At 40.3% G+C, this 24,305-nt stretch overlaps 1 protein-coding gene across 1 annotated transcript in view; it reads right to left on the reverse strand.

Moving 5' to 3' along the window:
- Nucleotides 1–24,305, reverse strand: part of NOSTRIN (nitric oxide synthase trafficking) — a 64,236-nt gene that overhangs the window by 6,440 nt on the left and 33,491 nt on the right. Inside the window, 8 exon segments of the mRNA XM_047085260.1 lie at nt 2,502–2,591; nt 3,686–3,785; nt 4,714–4,839; nt 7,905–7,993; nt 8,856–8,964; nt 12,589–12,714; nt 12,810–12,908; nt 20,815–20,940. Of these exon segments, the coding sequence (XP_046941216.1) occupies nt 2,502–2,591; nt 3,686–3,785; nt 4,714–4,839; nt 7,905–7,993; nt 8,856–8,964; nt 12,589–12,714; nt 12,810–12,908; nt 20,815–20,940 (865 nt within the window).

Consider the following 24,305-nt stretch of genomic DNA (forward strand, 5'->3'; position numbering starts at 1 on the left):
CGCATTAGGCTCTGTGCTGATAGCCTGGAGCCTGGAGCCTGCTTTGGATTCTGTGTCTCCCTCTCTCTTTGCCTCTCCCCTGCTTGCACTCTGTCTCTCTCTTCTCTCTCTCTCTCTCTCTCAAAAATAAACAAACATCAAAAATTTAAAAAAAAACCCAGAATCATGTTGGATCATATATCCTTCTCATGCTGGATGACTCACGTCAGATACAGCTTGTCATCAAACTCTTCTCTTGGTGTCTGTGTGTTAAGGGTTTCTCATGTTGGTGGCCAAGACAGTCTGCTATGGTGACTATTATGTCTCAGCTATCAGACTTTTCTTTAGATAGAGACGGCTTCCCTCCATTACATGTGCCAATTTCACAGTCCAAAGTTCCAACTCATAGCTTGCACAGAAACTTAACTCCCCATTCAGCAATTTTGGTAAGTTTAATAAAATGTCAATTTGAAGACAATACTTTTTGAAGCAATGATTCAAATAGAATTCCTAAGAAACACATGGCCCTTCTCTAATTCTCTCTCTTTTAACAAATACTATTTTGATATTGATAACCCTAAAAGCTTAACCATAGATGCCCCCAAATACTCTGGCTAAATCCTTCCCTTGTGAGAAAGAGTCCTTCCTCTCTGGCTGCTTTCTGCACATTAGAGTAGAAATATCCACTTCCTTCGTGATGCAAGAGAGCTCCTTGACCTTGAGCATCATTCTGAGGTCATTTTTTAGTCTTTCTTCCATTCATTTTCTTCCCCAGTGATTTTCTTTCTTAGGCAAAGGAGACTGTCCACATCCACCCCTACTATCTCACCTCACTCATAAATCACTTTATTCTTAAAACTCATTCTCAGCCTACATTCTACCTCCAATGAATTCTCTCAAGTCAGCAGACTGACACAGTCCACTAACAGGAATTCAAACAAATAATTTAAAATCTTATTGCCAGCTTTCTGGAGCCTCCAATGGCTCCTTTTATTTAAAGAACTCATTTATAGGGGTGCCTGGGTGACTCTTAGGTCATGATCTCACAGTCATGAGTTCAAGCCCTACATTGGGCTCTGTGCTGACAGCTCAGAGCCTGGAACCTGCTTGGGATTCTGTGTCTCCCTCTCTCTCTGCCTGCCCCCTCGTTCACACTCTCTCTCTCTCTCTCTCTCTCTCAAAAATAAACATTAAAAAAATGTTTTAATAAATAAAGAACCCACTTACGAGATAAAGTATAAGTAGACTTTGCTGCCAACAGAGAAGTGAAGACAAAGAAGATAATAAGTTTATTGTGTAACTATGTACCTCAAACTCAGGCCCTGGGGTCTAGGTGGCATCTGGGAAATGTGTTTTTTATTCACATGGAAAGTGGGAATACAGCATTTCATTTACCTACTGCTGTAGGTAACCTTATGATGATGTGATGAAGAACAAAGTGACTTCTCTAACACTTCCAACTTTAGGTAAAGGCAACATTGATTTAAGATGAACAGAGGAGAGGGTCTACTATATTACCCTTTTTCTTATCTTTATTTCTTTCTGAACTAGAAGGAGAAGTAGTCGCTGAAGAAATCTGACCAGCAAACTGAAAAGGAAGCACCCGTTAACCAAGAGCAAAGACATGGTGTCCCTGTTGTATGACTGCAAAATCCATCACGACTTCCTGTTGGCTCTGGACGCCATGTCCTGCTTGCAGGTAAACAGCTCTCTCCTACAACACAACCCTTTCTCACTAACTATTTCATCTCCAGATCTCAGCTTTAACATCCAAATATGGTTGTTCATCAGACACACAAGGAAAGTTGAGACTAGTGGCTGTTTCTTATTTAATGCTGAGGTCTAGGTAACCTATGACAGCATACCTTTCCATGTTCATCAAAAATCTGTGACACAGAGAAAGGGGTTGTTTCCTTAGATTGGCCATAAAACTCTGTTCTAAGGGATAAGTGGGAGAAACATTAAGCTGGAAGTCCTCTGACCTGACTTCTAGAATTCGAGCTTACCCTACGCCATGAAAGGAAGTCATTTCACATTCTTGTGTGTTTAGTTTTCTGAAAAGGAAAAAGGTGAGGCTACTCTTCTAGTAACTTTCCATTACTGACATTCTCGCCCAGGTTAGCCCTGTGGTAAAAAGCATGACTCTGGGTTTCTGAGATCAAAGCATGTTCTACCACTTCCTGTAACTTTAGCCAAAGTACTTAACATTTCTATGCCTTAGTCTCCTCAACAATAAAATGGGAATAAATAATAATACCTACCTCACAGGGCTTTTATGAACATTAAATGGGACAATGTGCTTGTAGCAATATCTAGCACTCAGTAAACACGGAATAAGTGTTAGCTATTTTTACTATGTGACTCTTATTTTCGATGTGCTTTATCTTTATTTTCTAAGAAGGGTCATTATAAACCTGAAATGATTTGATGTTGTAGTAACTTTTAAGGCTGTTGTAACAAGGACAGGAGTTTTAGTCAAATCAAATGGGAAGGCAGTCAAACTATTTGAAAATGATTCTTACCTTTTTCCAAATTTAATTCATCATCTTGTCTGGCTTGGAAAGAATATAAAGCCTTGCAAAGACCACTGCCGAGCTGGGCCACACCAGACGCTGAAAGTTGGATCCAGTAATAATTAGTAACGCTGTGTCAGTAGGCAAGATGAATATGATGGGAAGCTCTTCAATTATTGAATAGTGTGGTGCTGAGCTTAAATATACTGACATCTTCTCAAAGGGAAAGTTTATAATTTCACATAATCTTCGTTCCTGGGTATAGCAACCATTTATGATATACCTACTGTGTATATGGACTATGTATATTATATAATCGAAAACTATATCATAGTACGGAAAATAATGAGTCTGGAGAAAAAACAATAAAGATGACAGTTTAAAGTTGTTTCCCACATGAGCTTGTCATCACCAGTTAGCTAGTATGTGTGTTAGTTGAACCATATTTTGGAAAACATACACCAGTTTTGCCATTCAGGCATAGATCAGAGCCAGCTAGCGCATGTGTCTGTTACCACCCTCCCTAGGTACTGATGGAACTATTTCTTAATGCGATCGCGAGTCTTTAATACACCAAGTGGACCATAACGTCCTGGGTTTTACTGAAACTCTTTTCACCAACTTCTCATCAAGAAACTTGAGAATCAAGGTTATGGTAACTATAGTTAAACAACAAGGGACAATGGTAGGGTGTGTGTGTGTGTGTGTGTGTGTGAGCTTGTATCTGTGTGTTGAAAGGTGAAATGTGGTGGGTGTGAGCTGGCATATGGCTAATATAAGGCAGCTGAATAAAGGGAGTAGGTAGGGTTGGGATCACCGTGTTTCTCACAGAAAGGACAGGATTTCCATGGAAGTTTGGAGGAGGCAGTGGAGACAGAACTCCTCACAAGGGTTTGAGGTTGAATGTAAGGACAGCAGATGCAGACTGTCTGAATAACACGGATGCCAGTCATCAAAGGTACCTTCTTACATCATACATTTTTTCCTCAATCCTCCACTTTTTGACTCCTTCCCAAATTTTGGATAACATCTGCACAGAAAGCTACAGATACCAACAAATGAATCAGTCCTAACTGAAATGCAAATTTCTTTGAGCTGATATATGCCCAAAGGATTCTGAAAATAAAATGTAAATGTAGCAACGTGCTTTACCGATAGAACCCTCCCCCAGATTATTGTGGGCCTGGGATTACCTGCAGATGAAGCACTCGGGATTCTCTGCCCACCACAAGATGCCCTGCTCACTTTCATCAGAAAAGGCCGAGATATTTTCACATAACTATGTGTCTGTTGCTGTTTAAATTGTTAAAAAAAAAAAAGTCATTTTTAACAACACTGTCATCAAAAGTATTTATGAGAAGTAACTCTTCCACAGCTGTTTTCCTAAGGAATTTGTTTTTTTAATTTTGGGGGGGAGAGTATAAATGAAATATTCAATAGTTTTAAAAACTCTACCATAAAGCTTTCTTATTTCTAAAGCCTTAATATTTTCAGAATTAGACAATTACCGCATTTTACACCCTGTGTTTGCAATTCTGACGTGCACCTCAAGGTCAAATAATAACGTTCACAGCATTACTTCTACAAATTCAACTTTAATTGGCTTTAATGCAAGTGAAATTGCCATGACTCAATCTGCCATGATTGAGACCATTTTAGAGCTGAGTTTCATGGAAAGAGAAAAGTCCCCTTATCACAAGGTGGTTACAGCTCTCCCTTCTGATTGGAAATGGAAAACAGCTGCAAGGTACAGTGACCCACATATATGCACATGCTCATTATCAATCCTTATAGTGTATCACCAGGAAAATACACCGGTGTGAATTTTTAAAATTATGCTCACACTTTATCCACGTCATGTACCATGTGAAATAGATGAGACTAGAGTATATCACAAAATCTTATAATTTAGGCACATAGAAATTTTATTCTAGAGGCATGTTCAAAGAATAAAGTTAAGGTATGAGGAAGATGAAGAAGGAATCCACAGAATTATTAGCTCCTCATATTTAGTCCACAAAGAATGTATTCATTTGTGATTAACTCTTGTTACTTCACCCAGAAGGAGTAAGACATAAATTTATCTTAAAATTCCACAACTGGGATTTGGGACATGTGGCACATGTAATTCATAATAGCCTTTTTGCCCCGGTACTATTTGAAGCCACTCCATACAGCAAAGTCAGTCAAGAAATTACAACCAAATCTCTTAAATTTTTACCTTTTCTTTCCACCTGAAGATGGAGTTACTGCAGGGATGGTTGGGTTGAGGTCTTTGCTCAAGTTCTGCTAACACTGATGACAGTTTGTAGGAGTTTGCTTGCAAAAGGTCTAGTTTCAAGTTGGTCTGTGGATACATCATTTGGCCATGTGAGTAAATTTCTAGAACATGAGGTACGACTGGATGGGTAAAGGGATATCAGGATAACTTCCAAGATGACAAAGAGGTCTAGAAAGGTACACATTCAACTTCATGCAGATAGGCACAGATAATGCTAAAGGGAGCAAAAAGTGGACACTTTCAGTATTTTAAAGGAAAGGCTTAGTTGTGAAGTGCACCGCATTCTGGACTCTTCTATACATAGGGTAAACCAGAAACCTTGATAGATATATTACTCGGTATTTTGTGGCAACAAATAGCTTTACTCTGAGCTATTTTCTGCTGAGCAGTGAGAAAGGGAATAATGAGTGTTGATTGCAGAAGGTAGACTTCCAGAGGCCTTGAAGAAAGGATGTTGAACATTGTGCTCAGCATTGTGAACACAACTGAACTTGTATCGATAGAATCCAACTGAAATAGTGTGAGATGGGTTTTGTTGCTGCTGCTGCTGCTGTTACTGTTTTTCTTAAAGAGATTAGGTCTTATATTACCCAACAAGTTTGCAGTAACACTTCTGGACACTGGAAACAATGGTCTGGAGTATCTGAGTATAAAAATACGTGAAGCTAGGGGTGTCTGGGTGGCTCAATCAGTTTAGCATCCTGACTTTTGATTTCGTCTCAGGTCATGATCTCACAGTTTGTGAGTTCGAGCCCCACATCAGGCTCCCTGCTGACAGTGCAGAGCCTGCTTGGGATTCTCTGTCTCCTTCTCTCTCTGCCCCTCCCTCGCTTTCTCTGTCTCTGTCACACACACAAACATTTAAAAAAATAAGTGAAGCTAAAGATACACTCCTAGTTCTGAATTTGACCTCCTGTTCTCCATTTGACCTTGAACTAGAAACTTCGTAATAACTTCTTTGTTAAGCTGTGTTCAGTTAGGGTAAACCAAATAACAGAGTCTAAACATTGGAAGGGGCCTGCTTAGCCAATCTCTTCCTGACCATTATTTCTTCCTTTTCCACATATCCAGCAGGGGGATTCCTAACCCTAACATTCTTGCCAAGGGACCACAACACCTCCGGTTGGACTGAACTGAACTGAACACCTCTGATTGACTGCATTGTGGGACAGGCTTACCTAAGATGAAACCAAAACCCACCGCATATCTTCTACCATTAGACCTAGTCTGCATCTGAGAGCATCATAGGACAAATCTCCTTCCTCTCCTATGTGGTGCTCCTTCCAGTGTCTGAAGATAGTATCTATTCTAAATATATTCAGTTTCCACAACACTTTCTCCTAGAACATGTGTTATCAACATTCTTCTTCTTTCAAATATGGCACTTGAAGGACAAAAAGGCAATGAATTAGGAAGAATTTAAATGAAACCGAGTTTCCTCCTGCAAGAAACCTTCCCTGGGTAGACTTCGTGTTATCCATTGGATGCAGGGGTGTGTAGCCAAGTTACACGGATATTTGCTATTCACTGCTCAAAGGTTCATATTTACTCCATCATAAGCACCATTAATTCAGGAGCCAGACCCTCCCGGACCTTATACCCTCCACTATGTGGATCAGACCAGCATGTACCCAGATGATCCCAATACATGTTCTGTGCTGGTAATGATGATGACAAAATTCTATGCAAGAACAACCAAAGAAATAAACTTACAACTTAACACCATCAAAAAATGCTCCATATGACTTTATTTTGGTAAATACTATTTGCATGGAGTTAGAAAACCAAACATTTTGCACTATCACAGAAAATGTTCTACAGACTGCTTTATAATTTCATAAAAACTATAGCCATGTGTCACTGCAAATATGTTAGAGCTCTGTTCCCAAGTGAACAGAATTCAGGCCTTTCTTTCCCTAAGAGTGTTAGGTTTGTTTTTCCAACAGCACCTCCTCTAAAGGAAGCCTCTGCTAAACAATCGATTAAACTGTACCTGGCTATATCTGTCTCCTTTCACCAAAGAACTACTGAAATTACCTGTTTGGATAGAATTATTAGGTACCTGCTTTCACAAGACAGTTAGGCTAGGTACAAGGTAAGGACAGCTGGCCCAGCTTCCTATATCCTACAAAACATTGCTAAAGATGTTATCGCTTCCTGAATTCTTCTCATATTAACCCCAGTCAACTTCCTATTTCTGTAATCATAGCAGAAAACCTGCATCTAGCACACATTGTTCATAGCATCTGTTTGCCTTTATTCCTATATAGAATTCACAGCACTTTGCTAACCTCTCTTTCACCTGGGCTCCTCTGAAGCGGCTGCATTGTCCATCACTCCCACAAATGCCTGGGGGCTGCTGAGGTCCAGGCTCTCAGCAAAAAGGCCCAGAGATGCCTCTCCCCCTGCCCTCTCCTGACAGCACCTCCCCTCCCCTCAGAACAACCTCAGCCTCTGAAGTTTTTTCCCTTTTCCTCAGGAGCTTTTGCCACACACCCAGACTACCCCCCTCACTCTGTGCCTCACATCTTTCCGCTCCCCTGTTATTTTCAGAAGACCATGATGTTGGCTGAGGGATCAGTGGAAAATGGAATCTTCATAGTTACCAGGTTTTCAGCTCTCCTCTGTGCACTGTGCTGACATTTTCTAACCAACACTATATCCTCACAACAACCTTCTGAAGTAGGGACCAATATCCCCATTTTACAGATGAGAAAACTAAAGTCGTCCCAAGTCACTGTAAATGGCAGGGCTGGATCCAGATCCAGGCCTTTCTGAATGCAGGCCCTGGTTGTGGGTTTGTGTGTGTGTGTGTGTTTAATCACTTTTCCTAACTGGGTTAAAGTACACGTGGTTTCCAGACCTTGATGGAATTATTCTATTTTGGGGAATTCTATTTTAGGCACAATTCTTTTCCAGGAAGGACACTAAAGCAAACATTTCTAAGTTGAATTTTTCCGGATCCCTCAAACTGTTCGTCAAGGAGGTGACTATAGGAGCTCTCTTCCTAGAATGTTGTATGTCATGAGAAAAGAAAGGCAAAGAGAGGTCAAATGGGCCCCGAAAACAAGCATCCTAAAAATAACTCTTTCATCATTAAACCTAGGAAGGTGGAATCTGCAAATATTTACCTCGTCCATTAAGGCCGCTGTGATTCTTTGGCTCTCTGTGTCCAAGAAGGCGGAGTTGCTAGAGTAGGATTTCAGCATTTGTTCCAACCCTAGCAATGAAATGATTCTCTCGGTCACTGCTGTCCATCCTGCCCTGGCGGAACACAGCTGAGAGGGGCCACAGGCAGCGGAGCCTGGGCCCAGAGGTGATACCAGGAGGGCTTCCCAATGGCTGAGGCTGTTTCTGCACGTAGTTGTTACTAAATTTTACTGAACCAGTGGCCTGAACCTTCATTTAATGAAATTTGAGAAATGCTGGAGTTAAAAAAAATCTTGATTATTATTTTGCAAGATGAGCTTTTGAATCTCCTTGCGGACCCAGTCCGTGGTCCATTCCCAACACTTCCCACAGTGTTAGGCTCTTCCTCACTGTGATATTTAGGTTTCTAAACATTTCACTCCCTCGGATTTCCTGACAGGGATTACATTTCAACGTGTCGCTCTGGTCCACATAAGATAAGCTCCACATTCCAGAATCACAAGTGTGGGGTCGTTTTTATTATCCGTATCCCTTTAGAGCTGCTTCACATTCTGACATACCTAGCTTCGTCATTTGGAAGGATAGTTTAAAAAGAAACAAACAAGAAAACCAAAAGCTGTGTGCACAGGTTTACCACGTTTTCAACCAAACAAATTGTCTCTCATTCCAGCCATTTCAGAAACACAGCAATATGCTGCATTTCTGGAAATGGTGACATAGCTCTCTCAAATAGACCAAAGTGTCATTTCCAGCCTGTTTGTGCTCTCCTGTCTTCTTTCCCATTGTTCTTTATTCAGACAAATTAGGTTTGACATAGGATTCTTTAAATGAGATGGTCCCTGCCCCAGTCTGCAAAAGTGGAATCACCCTAACTCTGAAGGAACCCTCCAAGTAGAACACTTATCAGGCCACTCACAGATACAATTACACACCTGCCCGGTCTCTTGAGGCTTTTTCGATATCTTTTTGCAGTCTCAACAGTTTGGATTTTATTGAAGACTCTTGTCGCTCTTTATTCATTGCATTGTTAAGATCTTCTTCCTTTAGGGGGAGAAAATGATGCTTAACAATTTAAGGAGAAAAAAGTAAGGGTTGCTCCTCCTGGCTATACTGATACTTTCACTGATAACTGTATTTAATATTAACTGGACAGGAGAAAAAGAGTAAAAACATAAATAAATAAATAAATAAATAAATAAAAGCAGGATAACTTTTGGTTTTATACGGATTGTTCTACTTATTCTAGGCCTGCTTACTATGAAAACATCTTGCCCACAGCTTGTCAGTACATAGCCGAGCACTTCCTTAATAGAACACATTATTGTTGAAGGAAGATCCTTACTATAGTTATTTCATAGTTTCTTGATAAGTAAATTGTTTTTTTGGATACATGTTGCTCTCTATTTGTCTTGGTTCCAGTTAGAGTTCTTTAAACGTCCAATGTAGCATCATGTGTTTACCTTGAACCAGGACTGCCTACGGAGTGGAACAAATATCTGTTGTGTTCTGCTTTCTTGGCCAGCTGCTGGGAACACGTGAGCTCTTCCCAGAATGGGTCTATAATTTAGTCAAGCCTTGAAGCATATCATGAAGAGAGCTAACAATTCAAGGCCACATTCATTCATGAATGGTGCAGACAGGAATGCGTGATTCAGCAAGTGCCAAGGCAAGAAAGTTTCAAGGAGGCTAGAAGACTTCACCAGGATTTTTCAGTCCAAGGAAAAGAAGTCAAAGGGTACCCCGGGTAGGGGAAATGGCTCAAGCCAAAGGATAGAGGGAGGACTGCAAAAAAAACGTATCAGGAACAATCAACAGACCAGCCATTTGCGTGAGCAAACACAGTAGAAGGAAAATTTGTCTTCGTAGTTTAAGCCAGATTTTTGGGCTGAAGTAGAGATTTTATCCTATAAAATGTGAGAAAGTAATAACAATACCTGAACTTTCACACACATTATTTCAAGATCTAAATGAGGGAAAAAAAGAGGATGTTAGGGTCAGGTGGCGAGGGGCTGAACATGAGTGTAGCAGAGGGACAGGAACCCGTGGAGAAAGAGGGGACACCAATGACTGAAGATGGCACTAAAGGAATCAGGACTTCTCCAATATGGAAGGAGAAAAACCAGGATCCTGAAAGTTGGTGGAGAGATCATCACAAAGAAAGGGAGGCATGAAAATTTAGAGCAAAGCAAACAGCCATTATAGAAATAATGAGCTCTAGATAAAAATATTTATATATTGTGAATTACATATTATAAAAGTATGTATCTTTATTACATGTGATTCTCACAACAACTCTGTGAGGTTGGCTTTATTTCCCCCATTTTACCTGTGACACTCAGAGACATAAATGAAGGCCCAAAGGAAACAGCTTGAAACAGCGCTCTTCTGAGTCCCAGTTCTCTTCCCCATCTGCTCCTACACATGCCTGCCCATGGTGGTCGTCACACCCCACATGAGCCCCAATGGAACTGCATGGCTGCCTGCCTCCAACCCTCAGGACTTCCTTGCTGGAGAAATGCACATCACACTCTGGCTCCCATGCCAGGCTGAGACTTCATTTGGGTTGTTTAGGGACACCTATTGTTTACAAATGTATTTCCAGAGATGGATCACTACTGGATCAACTTGAGGCTAGAATATACTGCTGTCCGTTAACTTTCTTAAATTTGTCCTTCTCTTCCAAAGATTTTGGAAAGAAGATCAATACTGAAGGTGGCCTATGAAACTTCAGATACAATCTTCTGAGCATGGCCTTATGGTAACCTTACAAATATTTTCACACTGGTCACCAGCCCCTCAACATCTGTACTCTTATTGGTCTGTCTTACCCTAGTCCATGTACATTTCTTGGCACTAGATATAAACCAGTCTATACTTACTGCTAATGTCTAGTAAGTCAGAATTTGGGGGTGTTTTGCTTTGAGGATATTAAGAAAATCCCGTTTACACATTTGGAGATACAATCCGTTCATTTAGACAACAGATATGTAGTCATCAGCTTTGGTACACAGAAGTTCCATAGAAACCCAAAATTTCCATGGGCGTGGCAATTAAAGATAAACTGTCATGGCTGCCTCCTTACATTTCACTGGAAGCCTAATCAAATATTCAAGGAGAGTGACCCTTATTTTATTGACAAGTTATTCAATAGGGGCACTTTTTTTAAGAGAATAACAAAAATACTTTATTGTACGTTTCCCATCTAAGAGGTCACCTATTAAAAAGGATAGAGAAAAAAAAAAGAAGAGCACTTCCCCCATCAAATCTTCCTTTCCACTCCCATTGCTACCTTTGTTACTGCTCTGAGCAGACATTGCTGTTGCTAATTCACTTCACTGTTGCCAGAATAGGAAAAAAAAAAGATTTGATTAAAGAAATAGGTGGCCACTTATGGCTATTTGGAGGATGGGGAGGGAAAAAGCTGGTCAGGCGTCATCTTTGTGCCTAATCTGATGGGCTTTCCCCCTCCCTCATCTTTTATTCCCTGCACAGCTACACTTTTAATTCTAGAGCAGGACATGACCAGTAGGCTAGTTCCCTATACAGGGAGAAATGAACCTTCCCAGTCTGGACCTTGAAAGTCTGAGTGAAATATAGCAGAAGGCACAGGGAGGAGCTATGGGGAATTCTTCCTGCAGATTTTGGTAACTAATGATCAGCTTCTAGAACACTGTAATTAAGGGTAACAAGAGGGGAGCAGAAGACAAAACCTTTGAGGCATGATCCAAGAAGACAAAGAATTTACCCCAAGATAACAAAGAGGTTAGATGATTGATCAGTTTTTAGCAAGTTTCATATAATAGTAGAATCATCCAAATGCTCTCGAAATAAATTTTTGTAATATGGTTCAAGATTTTCAAAGGCAAAGACCATGAAGAATGTTGATAACGATTCCCACATTTGAGGAGTCATGCCTTTGTATAATCTCCTCCACTTAAATGTGGGCCATACTTATTAACTTGGTTCTAACAAATAGAATACTAAGAGATGTCACTTCTGAGATTAGCTTATGAAGACTAAATTCCATCTGGGACACTCTAGCTCGGTCTCTTTTGGATCACCAGTCCTGGGGGAAGCAGACATTTTGTGACATGTTGTGAACCTCCCATAGGTGGAAAGACCTACATGGCAGGAAGCTGGTATCTCCAGCTACCAGTCGGGAGGGGCTGGAGGCTTGCCATCAGCCACATGAGCTCAGAAGCAGGTCGTCTCTCAGGAGAGCTTTGACATATCAGCACTCCTGGCTGACACCTTGAGGGTGAAGCCATACCTAGATTCCTGACCCACAGAAACTGTGAGGTAATAAATGCTTGTTTTAACCAGTTATGCTTGGGGATAATTGTTATGCAACAATAGACATCCAATATGATATACAGTGATTATTTACAGATCATGAAACGTGTCTGCCTGGCATTACTCTTCTATAGAAGACTGAGTATAAAGATTCAGTCTGGAATCCCGTTTAACTTTCCTCCCTTCCAAAGAACACCAAAGACATATTTCTGTTGCCCAGTTTGTAAACCACATACTGTTTTTTATTTATACAGACTATGAAAAAACCAATACTTTCATTTATAATTGATCTCAATTTTTTTTTCAAAGTGAATCCCTCAATATATGACTAAGGTGCCCCATTAATGGAACTTCCTTCCATTCCATACTTACAAAGTAATCGGTTAATAGGAAGTCAGATTTATTTTCTGTGGATGAGACTGCAGTTTCTTCCATGAGAGCCTGGATGTCTTTTTCAACATCTATCTTGTTGATGGCACAGTGAATCTGAGTGTGACACTGAAAAGCCAAGAAAGCAAAGCAAGTTTACTGAAGAATGTTTCCTGCCAGTTCTTACCATGCATATCAGAAATAGAGAAATCTTTACTACTCACTGTAGTCAGCGTTTGGCCAAAAACAGAAATATGTTGGGTGTACTGGTTTAAGTTATTGTATAAAAGTTTAATTCTTTCCTTCTCCAGCTCCAGGATGCTCTGAAAAGGATGGAAAATGGTGTAAGACTGGCCCGTTGTTGTGCAAAACTAATGTTACCTACCAAGCACTGACACATCCGAAGAAAGTCTGAATGAACTGTTATGTGAGTGCCTCTTGTTTATGCCACATCCAAGCTGCAGTGGGGGGGAGATTGGTGTATTTCCTGTTTAGTCTTATGTAGGATTGGTTTAACTCACATATGTTCCCCAGGCTGTTTTGGTCCAAAAGGTATATAAGGTGATGTTGTGGATTACCTGACATTCACAAAAAAAAGGGGAGAAAAGGAATAATTTGAAAAGCATCTGTGAGTTCTAGAGAAGGAGAGCGAAGCCCAGTAAAACCCGTATCCATACCTTGGAAGTGCATTTAGACACTAAATATTTTTAGAACTGTTTATAGTACATACAAGGCATTCTGCTAGCCTCTGCGGGGCAGGTGAATTTAAGGAAACTATTGAAAAGAGTAGAGCCCCAAAGTCTGATCAACTCATAATCCTGGCCTAAAATTAGGCCTGGGGGGTCGAAGACCACTGTGTGAAGGTGGGAACATAGCCTTTCCACTTTGTGTGGAATGATAAAAATTCTACTCCTAGAGTCTCGTAACTTTTACCTAAGAAGGGTAAACAAAGGGATGTCACATTTCCCTTGTTGGTCTTAAGATTTTAGAAAAAGTTAGTTATTAGGCTTTTGCCACTCACTGCTAGCTGGGCTGCTGATTGTTTTGAGGGAGTGCAGGGAAATTCAGCTGCTTGGCATTGTGTGAGAAGGCTGGGCCAGATGGGATTCCTAGGCCATGTGGGGGAGGGGGGAGGCTGCTGGGTATGTGCACAGAGGACTTTGGGCTTTGATGGAGGTGGCAGGTGCCCAAGACCACATGCTCATCATCCCATTTTTGTAAGGACAAAGCCTGGGCGTCCCTGCTTTGTTCAGAGGTCAGGTTGGTTGCTCTCACGCCCACCATCCCACCCAACTCCATGCCACACGATAAAGAGGACTCAGCAATAGTCTTTCATGAAGAAGGCTTTGGTCAAATTGGTGGGTAGCATTTCCATAGGAAGTAAGAAGGTCAAGTCCTTCTCAAGGCCTTTGGCAGGGTGGGGGTAGTGCAGGGGGGTGGTCACAAAGATCATTGGGTTCTCTCATCTGCCTCTCTAGGCACATCTATAGGGCCCACTGACCTAATACAGTATGGCGGTCCTTTATATCCCTGTGGTAGATCACATTCACATTCAGTTGTTATTTTATCTATGGTGTATAGTCACTTTAAACTTTTGTAAAAATTTATTTTTTTTTAAATTGTGGTAAAACTTGCATAACATAAAACTTACCATTTTAACCACTTTGGAAATTTTTTTTTCGATGTTTATTTGTTTTTGAGACAGAGAGAAACAGAGCGTGAGGGAGGGAGGGAGGGAGGGGCAGAGAGGAGACACAGAATCCGAAGCAGGCTCCGGGTTCTGAGCTGTCAGCGCAGAGCTTGACGTGGGGCTCGGACCTACGAGCTGTGAGATCATGACCTGAGCCGAAGTCAGACACTTGACCGACTGAGCCACCCAGGCGCCCCTTAACCACTTTTAAGTGTACACATCAGTGTCATTAAGTACATTCAACATTGTTGTGTGACTATAGTTATCATCCATCTCCAGAACTTTTTTCATCTTGCAAAACTGAAACTCTACCCATTAAGCCAAATTCCCCATACCCCTTTTTCCATACCCCCTGTCAATCATCATTCTACTTTATGTCTTCTATGAATTTGACTACCTTCGGTATCTCACATAAGAGGAATCATATAAATTTTGTCCTTTTGTGTCTGGCTTATTTCACCTAGCATGAAGTCTTCAAGTTTTACCCATGTAGCATGTGACAGAATGGCCTTCCTTTTTAAGGCTGAATAATATTCCATTCTATGTATATTCCATGTTTTGTTTATTGGTATATAGTCATTTTAACACTGCTATTAAATGCAAGTAGTAAAAAGCTCAGGCAGTAACTATGAAAATTTATGCCGATCACATGAAAATTTCAATTCTGTGCCAAGTGTCATGACATTCTTGAAGCAAGAAGCCAGAGCTCTGCTCTCCCATGGCCACTTCTTTATTGAGTCAGAAGCTATACAACTTTTATAAGTCAGTGGGAGAAAAATGCCTTTGTTTCTGTTCTTAGTCTCCTGAGTCTGTCTTCAATACTGTCAGGCACCAGCCTTGAAAGTGGTTGTGTGTCCTCAGTTTCCCAGATATAGGATTAAAGACACAGAAAAGTAGCCTATCCAATGTATTGCTTCTTCCAAGGACAGAGATATATGCTTCCTAACCAATCTATAGGACAAATTCTGCTCAGTTGCTTGAACCTTAACTGGAACCATCTTCAATAAGAGACTTTACACCTTAGAGAAAGATTTAGAGAAACACCTGTTCTAGTTTAGCACCATGAACAAAGGACAGGAGAAAAAACAATGTGTTTAAGAACACATTGTATCCTAGTGGGCAGCTGTTTCCTTATTTTGACAAGTGCTGAGCCACTGGCCTCAATTTGAGACTGGAACAACCAGTATCCCTTGGTGGAGATGGTAATGGTTAAGAGATTTTAATTACATTTCAGGGAAATCATTAAAATGATCTATGTTTGCTCATGAAAAGAGGCAGAGATAAATTCCACTGTGCAAAGGGGAAATCCATATCTCATCTAATGAATTATTGCTTTCTATTATCATTTTATTTTTGTATAAAGTGGGTGGCAGAGAAGCAAAATACTCTGAAGCAACTGAAACTGTCCTCCTCTGCTTTTACAATAGTGTGTACGTGGAGAGTATGGTCAGAGTTAGCAGATTTGAAGTCTATCTGCGGCCCAGGCACTGTGAGAATTCATCCTCTTCATTCATTCTTTTTGGTCCTTCTGTCCTGGCCTCCTGGTCTGCACTACCCAAGAAATTTGGACAGATTTCATCTAAATTGCTTTCATAAAACTGATCAAAGAAATATCATGTTCTTTCTAGAGCAAGAACTCTCAAATTTTAGTATGCATAGCAATCACCCAGATGCCTTCCTAAAACCATTCAAAGGTTCTGATTCATCCCATTTAGGGATGATTCCGCTCAGGAATTGGAATTTTAACAAGCATGCTAGCTGCTTTGAAACATTATCTTGGGACTATGAAGGGCCACAAAAAATTAAATTTAAAAATTATTTATAATTCTTCTACCTAGAGATAACCCATTAGCATTTTGGTGTATTTCAGTCCATCTAGGTGGCGTGTATGTAAGATTTTTTCTTTCTAATTATCTATCAAATTAGTCAAATTGGTACCCTGTTTTTTCACTTAACTTATACAAAAGCAATTTTTCATGTTGTTAGTCTCCCAAAACACCACTTAATATGGTCTATTTGTGGGATTGCATATAGTGTATTTGATTCATTTAGCTGTCCTCTTAATGTTAGCCGGCTGAATTGTTTCCTCCCTTTTGTTTTTAATGTATTTTGAGCAGAAATTGGTTTGTTTTTCAGCTATGTTCTCAAGATGGATTTATAGAAAGAAATTTACGTTTTTCAACCTGGGTTCTAGGAGAGGATTAAGGCCTAATGTCATAAGGCAGCTTTTTACACCTTGTGAGTGACCATCTGCCCCCCTGCATCTAGATTGGTACCAGTCACTACAACCCTTAGGAGAACTGGGAGCAGTCACTGGGATTATTTTCTGTGTTCTGCGGTTCAGATGAAGAATACTGGTTGAGAAAGTGAACGTTTTTAATGCCCTTGACACTTACTGCAAATAACTTTCTAAAATAAATAATTCCTTGAGTAAGTTCTGTTAGTACCAAACATTTGGCTCTTGGTAATTCTTACTAGCGTGGCTATTATTTTTCAAAATATATTAAAGATTATTTCTACGAGCTGAACTGTTTTTTCTTGGAGGGTAGGAAATATGACTTGAACATAGTATGATTATAAATAATAAGACTAATTTTACATGTGGCTTATGGAATTGGTTTTATAACTTCATAACCACATTTGAAACCTCACATTTCTTGGGATCTAGTAAATCCTGCCTCAAATGCAGGTCAATGAATGTTCTCTGAAAGAATTTGTAAATCTAATTTGGAGAGTAAGAAGGGGTAGGAGGATACCTTAGAGGACATTTGAATGAATTCTTATACTCCATTTTTACAGAAGATTGGTGGAAGAATGGAGGAAAAAATGAAAATGAGGGAACTTTGTTGTCACATTTCCACCTCCCACACTTACAATAAAATTCCCCTTTAATTCTGCTCAGCCCACTTTTGTTATGTGTCTTTATAATATAACTTTCTACTTCTGAGTTTGCAAACAATAGTGTAAACACAGTGATATGTGAGTCAGCGACTTGGTGTGGACTGAGTATAAACAAGTCAAGGGAATACAAAATAAGGGAATCGTTCTTGGTTAGGGCCAGGCAAGGATGACTTACTTGGCAGAAGTTGTCTCGAGTGGGTCTGAAAGGCTGGGCTTGACTCAGGAGGCAGAAGGTGGCCCTAAAGAGGCTGCGATAAAAGGGAGTATGTGAACTAAAAGGGAGAGGGGGTGAAAGATTGGTGGCTGCTGGCATGCTGGTAAAAAATAAACCAGGACACAAGAAGGACGAAAAGAAATCTTTCTTTTCCTCATGGAGATTCTGATTTTGACTTAGATTCTTTTGTTAATTGTTTAAAAATAAATGTTTATTCATTTGTATATTTTGAGAGAGAGAGAGAGATAGAGCATGAGTGGGGACGGGCAGAGAGAGAGAGAGAGAGAGAGAGAGAATCCCAAGCAGGCTCCTCGCCGTCAGTGCAGAGCCTGATGTGGGTTCAAACCCACAAACCATGAGATCATGACCTGAGCTGAAATCAAGAGTCAGAGGCTTAACTGACTGAGCCACCCAGGTGCCCTGACTTAGATTCTAATAAAAAATCTTGAGTGTTAAATATTTTTAAAGCTGAGTTGAAAGGAATTTTTTAAAAAAAACTTCAAGTGTAATGAACATACAGTTATATTAGTTTCAGGTGTACAATATAGCAATCCAACGAGTCTATACATGAGTCAGCGCTCATCATGTAAGTGTACTCTTCGCTTATAGGGAACTTCACCTATTTCACCCATCCTCCCTCCCCCAATTCTGCTCTGGCAACCACCAATTCGTTCTCTATATTTAAGAGTCTGTGTTTTTGTTTGTCTGCCAAGACATCTTTCAAAATGTAAATAAATGTGTATCTTGTCACCATCAGAGAATCTTTACAAACAAAGAAGATCCTTTCCATGATGCTTCAATATAAAAGTTAAGGCTGCTAAAAGGGGGATGGGTCTGGAGGTCAGGTGTAGGAGGACTCTAATAGGAAGAAAGAAAACTTAGAAAAAAGGAAAGAGAGACCTAGTAAGAGCCTCTGAGAAGGTAGTTATTAAGAGCAGTTATCTAAGACATTTTGAAGGCCAGCTGGATGTCACCTACACCAGACATGGCAGCCATACCGGTTAAGAACCATAATTATCCTCCATTGCCGTGATGTAGAGGTGAGAAGGGTGGAGACATAGAGAAATATTTTTCTTATCACCCTTGAAGGGTGTCTGGAAGATGGGATGGGAACAGCAATTTCTTTCCCATAATCTAACGGGGCTTCCAAGGGAGCCAGCCTCTGTGGACAACCACAATGCCACTGAGCAGTCCCAGGGGATGAGGCAAGACCAGAGCCAGTTTGGAGGGCCAGGTTTCAGATGGATAAGGTTGGAAATTAAATCCTTGGCCCTTTCTCACCATCTGCATGTAAAACCTAGTCAACAAAAGCAAGGAAAGTACCAGGACCCTATGTTTGAAGGCATAAATTAAAGAAGGGTTTATTCTCATTTCTTCCTCTATGGCCTAATTTTTGTCTCTCCTTTAATTTCCCCGTTTTTTCCTAACTGCATCTATCCTACCTTGAAAGTGCAATAACAAGAGACTAAACACAGCTCTTTTATTTCTGCTTGCCTAGCTCCTCCATTTCTGCTTGCCCAGCTCCTATTAACGCCGAGGCAGAGAGTAGAGGTTAAGGCTGTGGCATCAGACTGCCTACGTTGAACCTTATTGCCATCTTGGGCAAGTTCCGTCATGTCTCTCAGCCTCCACTGCCTCACTATAAATTGAGAATAAAATTATGACCTCTTCAAAATGTTGTGATGAATGCAAAATATAATGCAGTGGATATACTTAACCCAGTGCCTGTCCATAAGCAGCACCTGTTACATGTTGGCCATTATCATCCACACATTACTGTGCTTATCGAATTGTATCGTGATTGCCTCTTTTTGCAACTGTACCTTGCTTTAAACATTTTTTTAACTTAAAATATGGGGAAAAAATAAACCCAAACGTTCATGTTCTTAGCACCCAGAATTGAGAATTATTTAAGCTGGTCATATTTATGTTGACTTTAAAAATAGAGAACCAAGGGGCGCCTGGGTGGTGCAGTCGGTTAAGCGTCCGACTTCAGCCAGGTCACGATCTCGCGGTCCATGAGTTCGAACCCCGCGTCAGGCTCTGGGCTGATGGCTCAGAGCCTGGAGCCTGTTTCCGATTCTGTGTCTCCCTCTCTCTCTGCCCCTCCCCCGTTCATGCTCTGTCTCTCTCTGTCCCAAAAATAAATAAACGTTGAAAAAAAAATTTTTTTTAAAAATAGAGAACCAAGCTATTCAGATATACAGTAGTTAGAGTAAGTTTTAAGCCTGGGTTTTTTTGTGTTTTGTTTTTTGTTTTTTGTTTGTTTTTTGTTGGGTTTTTTTTTTGGTCCTCTGCCAGACTGTCCACAAGCTGCGAGGCTGTATGTGGCAGCCTGTTGAATTCCCATTTCCCTCCTCCAACATACATTCAGTCTATATGTATAAGTTTACAAACACACACATAAAAACACTGTAGTTTGAGGTGTGCGTTTTTCAAATGCTTTAATTTACATACGCTGTATGAATAGCAGTTTCTTTTCTTCAACATCATGTTTTTTGAGGTTAATTTGTGTTTAAGTGTAGTTTTAATTAATATTTATTGCTAGATATAATATTAGTCTACTTTCTAAATTAGAGCAATTTTTAGAGTAATTCCTCTATTGAGAGGCACGAAGGTTGTGTACAATTTTTTCTTACTGTTATAAACCTGTCCTACAATAAATATTGTTATACATAACGGTATATAGGTGTAAATTTTTTTTTTTTAGGATACAAGCCTACGAGGGGACCTGCATGTTGTAAATACATGCACATTTTAGTTTTACTAGATACCATCAAATTATTCTCACTAGAGAGGGACAAGAATTCTTGTGTCCCAGCAATTCTTATTTAGCAGTACTTGGCATTGCTACTTTTTAATTTTTGCCAAGTGATTGAGCATCTTTTCATATGTTTGTCGGTGATTTTGATTTTCCCTTTCGTGACTTGCTTGTTCACACTTCTTAATTTTTATTGGATGATTTGCCACAATTCTTTCTTTAGACGTCTTCCTTGCTGCTAAACTGTACACATCCCAAGTTGAGACGGGACTGTCATTATTGCTCCAGTGCCCGCCATAGAGCCTTAGACACAAAGGAACCGCATTGAGTGATTACTGTATAAATCAGCTCTCAGGCCTAAAACTCATTTCTGAGTACCTAATACTTTACTTTGACAGCACTTTTTGAAGTTAGCTAAGTGCCTTTGTGCCCATTGAGAATTAGATTCTGGCCAATGACACTCAATAAATATTCACTGGTTATTGTATCCACAGAGAAATGGAAACAATTAGAAGTTATGTGGTTTGTCTAAAGTCACCTCTAGAGTGAGGGTCCTAGCCAAGGGCAGAGACCATCAGGTCCTGTAAGTGTAGATCTGACCTTCATTTTCAAGGCCTCACAGAGCCCAATGGAAGAAGAGAAAAATGTGAGCACAGAACTCACCTGGTAGCAGTTTTCTAATGTGTTTTCCCACTTCAGCCTGGTAGCACAGCCTGCCAGGTTTTTTTGGTAGTAATTTTCATCTTCTTTTGCCAACTTTTCAGTCGATTTTTTCAGTTTACTGAGGAGCTGAAGGAAAAGGTCAGTGCGACATATTCATTAACACATTTATCAAGGCTCTTTGTAATTCCAGGTAAAGAATTATGTATATCCCAATGAGACATTTCTCAATTCCCAGCTAAAGTCATAAACAGTAGCTATAGATGACAAAATGAAAGATTTTTCTCAGAGAAAAGGGGTATCAGACCTGAAAGGAAACCTAAGGGCCTTTCAATATGATTCCTTCATTTTTTTTTTTTTTTTTTACAGTTTATTGATTTATTTTGAGAGAGAGAGAGAGAACAGGGGAGGGGCAGAGAGAGAAGAATCCCATGCAGGCTCCACACTGTCAGCGCAGAGCCCGATGTGGGGCTCAAACTCACGAACCGTGAGATCATGACCTGAGTGGAAATCAAGAGTTGGACGCTTAACCAACTGAACCACCCAGGCACCCCTCCTTCAGCCCCTCCTTCAATTTTTCAAATGAGGAAACTGAGGTCCTTAAGTGTGACATGATGTGCCCGTGCTCATCAAATCAAGGAGGAGACCAAATGACAGGTGAGGGGAAACAAGCACAGATTAAGAACCTCCAGCTCAAGACTGTCACCTACTAGTGATTCCTGTACTCTATTTGGTAAATCCTTGTGCCCTGGTGTTTCCTACCAGGACAGGTAGAGATTATGCAGCCATGTAACTTTAGAACTGGATCACCGGTGAAGAGCCTGAGTAACATGCTAATGTTCACTACAAGTTATGGGCAGCTGACAGGTGCTTTCCCCTTATCCTGCTCCCCAGTGATCTGCTCCTTCACAAAGAACCCCCTCTTGCCTGCCACCAAACGTGGCTATCTGATTGTGAAGTCTTCTGGAAAATCAAAGTGATAAAAAATTCTCTGCACCAGGGTAGCTGAAATTGATTCTCAAAATGCTCAGAGAAGTAATTTCACATCTTTGAGAACAAAGGAAGTTGTGTTAACACAAATGATTCTCAAACTTGAATATGCCTAGGAAGGACCTGAGTGCTTATAAAATTGCAGATTTTTGGGGTCCCACAAGTGCCAATACTGACTCTTTAGTTCTGTAATGGGATTGGGAAATCTGAATTTCGCCATCTCTTCAGGTAATTCTGATGCAAATGGTCCCCAAACCACAGGTGAAGGAGTACCAAAGATCCCTGGGACTTAAGCAGTTTAGGAGTTTCAAGGACAGAGAAAAGGACTTTTAAAAATGATCTTCTTTATGCTTAAGAACATTTTGACTAATGTTTCAGTAATGAAGAACATTCATCCAAAATGGTGAATATTAATACCACTCACTTTATTATTTGAGTTGATATGCTAGCCATTCAACTGTCCCTCGGCTCTGATGTATGACTTACACAGGACACATTTGGTTTTGTATATCAAGTGTAATGAACCACATTTATCTATGGAAACATGAGCTTGTGAATTTTAACCTGATGACAATATAGTGAAAAGGCTGGAAGTGTGCCATGGCCATACTTTGCTAAATCATAATCCTTAGATTCTTACTGAGAATGCTCATCGCCACCCCCGCCACCCTGGCAATGAGAACGAAGTCACTTTTGAGGTGACTACTCACATTCATCAGCCTACACTAGAGAGCTATTGACTAGAAGTTTTTTGCTCAACAAATTTACAACAAATAATCCCAAATAGATATAAAAGAAGAATGTAGAGTTTTATATTCTTATTTAAGGAAATTCTCAGAAACCTCTACCAAAAATCTGGCAAAAATTGAAGATTTTTTCTTTTTTCTTCTTTCTCTAGGAACAAACATCTCATTAATTTATTCATCAAACATTTACTGAGTGCCACAATGTGTCACGTACTGGGCTCTGGGACTAGAAAAGGGAACTAGGTAGTCTCCCCTCTCTAGTCAGAGATGATACAAGGATTAGGTGTCACTGGGGCACCTAAACTAGCCTTGGGATTAAAATGACATGTAAGCTGAGACTTGGGTGCTCACAGAAATGACCCTGAGTGAATAAACTTAAAATGGGGGTAAGAATTGGTGAGGAAGCCAGTAAAAGGAGGCCTTTAAAAAAGGAGAATGATATGCTCATTTTCGAGTTTCAGAAAAGTCGGGTGGGCTTATAGATGGTGGGGGCCAGGGGGAGGAGAAGGAAGCAACGCTGAAAGCCAAGAGACCAATCAGCCAGAGTAATCCAAGCGATGGTGATGGTGGTCTGGGAGATGGGTGCGAGTAGAAAAATTCAAGAAGTATTTCATTTAGGAGGTAGAACGGCAAGGTTATGTTAACTGGTAATATTCAAAAGATACAGAAAACACAGCAATAAAGAATATTTTTGGTAGAGGGAAATAATGGCTCCAATCTTGGATGTTGAGTTTGAGGTGCCAGAAGGCAGTTTAGAGACTGGTTGGGCTGGAGATATAAATTTGGTTATTATCAGCATAGATATGGTAGTTGAAACTTTGAGAGTATATTTATTGCGTACTGGTTACTTATTGAGTACCTGATTTTGAGAATACGCGTTGGACCCTGGAAATACAATGCTGAATAAAACAGAATGAGTCCCAGGAGAGAAATCATCAGGAAAAGCAATATACAAAGGTCAGGCAGAAAAAGAGAAGTCCATAAAGGAGTTTAAGAAAAAATTGCCCAAAAGAAAAAAACCCAAAAGAGTAAGATATTGCTGAAGTTAAGAGAATGTTGGGGAACCTGGGTGGCTCAGTGTGTTGAGTGTCTGACTTTGGCTCAGGTTGTGATCTCGTGGTTCATGAGTTTGAGCCCTACAGCTCAGAGTCTGGAGCCTGCTTTGGATTCTGTGTCTCCCTCTCTCCCTCTGCCCCTTCCTCGCTCATTCCCTCTCTCTCTCTCTCTCTCTCTCTCTCTCTCTCTCTCTCAAAAATAAACAGTAAAAAAAAATTTTTTAGAAGAGAATTTTTTTAGAAGGCATAAGTCAACAATGCTTAATGCTTCCAAGAAGTTAAATAAAATAAGAATCAGGAAGTACACATTGGCTTTAGCAACAAGGGTGACATTGTTTTCCAGGCAAGAAACTCTTAGTAGGATTGGGGGGAAGCTTGATTAGTATAGTTTGAGGTGTGAATCAGGAGGTAAGGAAATGGAGACAGAGCACAGACAGCCCTTTTAATAAATATTTTTATAAATAAATATTTTGTAAATAAATATTTTGTAAATAAATATTATTGTAAAAAGGAGATGATTAAAAATCTGGAGAGGAACAGGGCCACAAAAGGGTGAATCCCTGCCTCTCCCCACTTTCCCAAGACAGGGTGGGGAAAGACATGTCGACTGATGAGAAACAGCTATTAGAGAGGGGTATGTCCGAGATATAGGAGAAAGAGAAAGAGTCAAAAGAAGCATCTCTGGGAGGCAGGATGGGATGGG

The sequence above is a fragment of the Lynx rufus genome, unplaced genomic scaffold (genome assembly GCF_022079265.1).
Source record: "Lynx rufus isolate CCGP_SWC_20201006 ecotype Redwood Valley unplaced genomic scaffold, mLynRuf1.p SCAF_2, whole genome shotgun sequence".
Classification (NCBI taxonomy): Eukaryota; Metazoa; Chordata; class Mammalia; order Carnivora; family Felidae; genus Lynx; species Lynx rufus.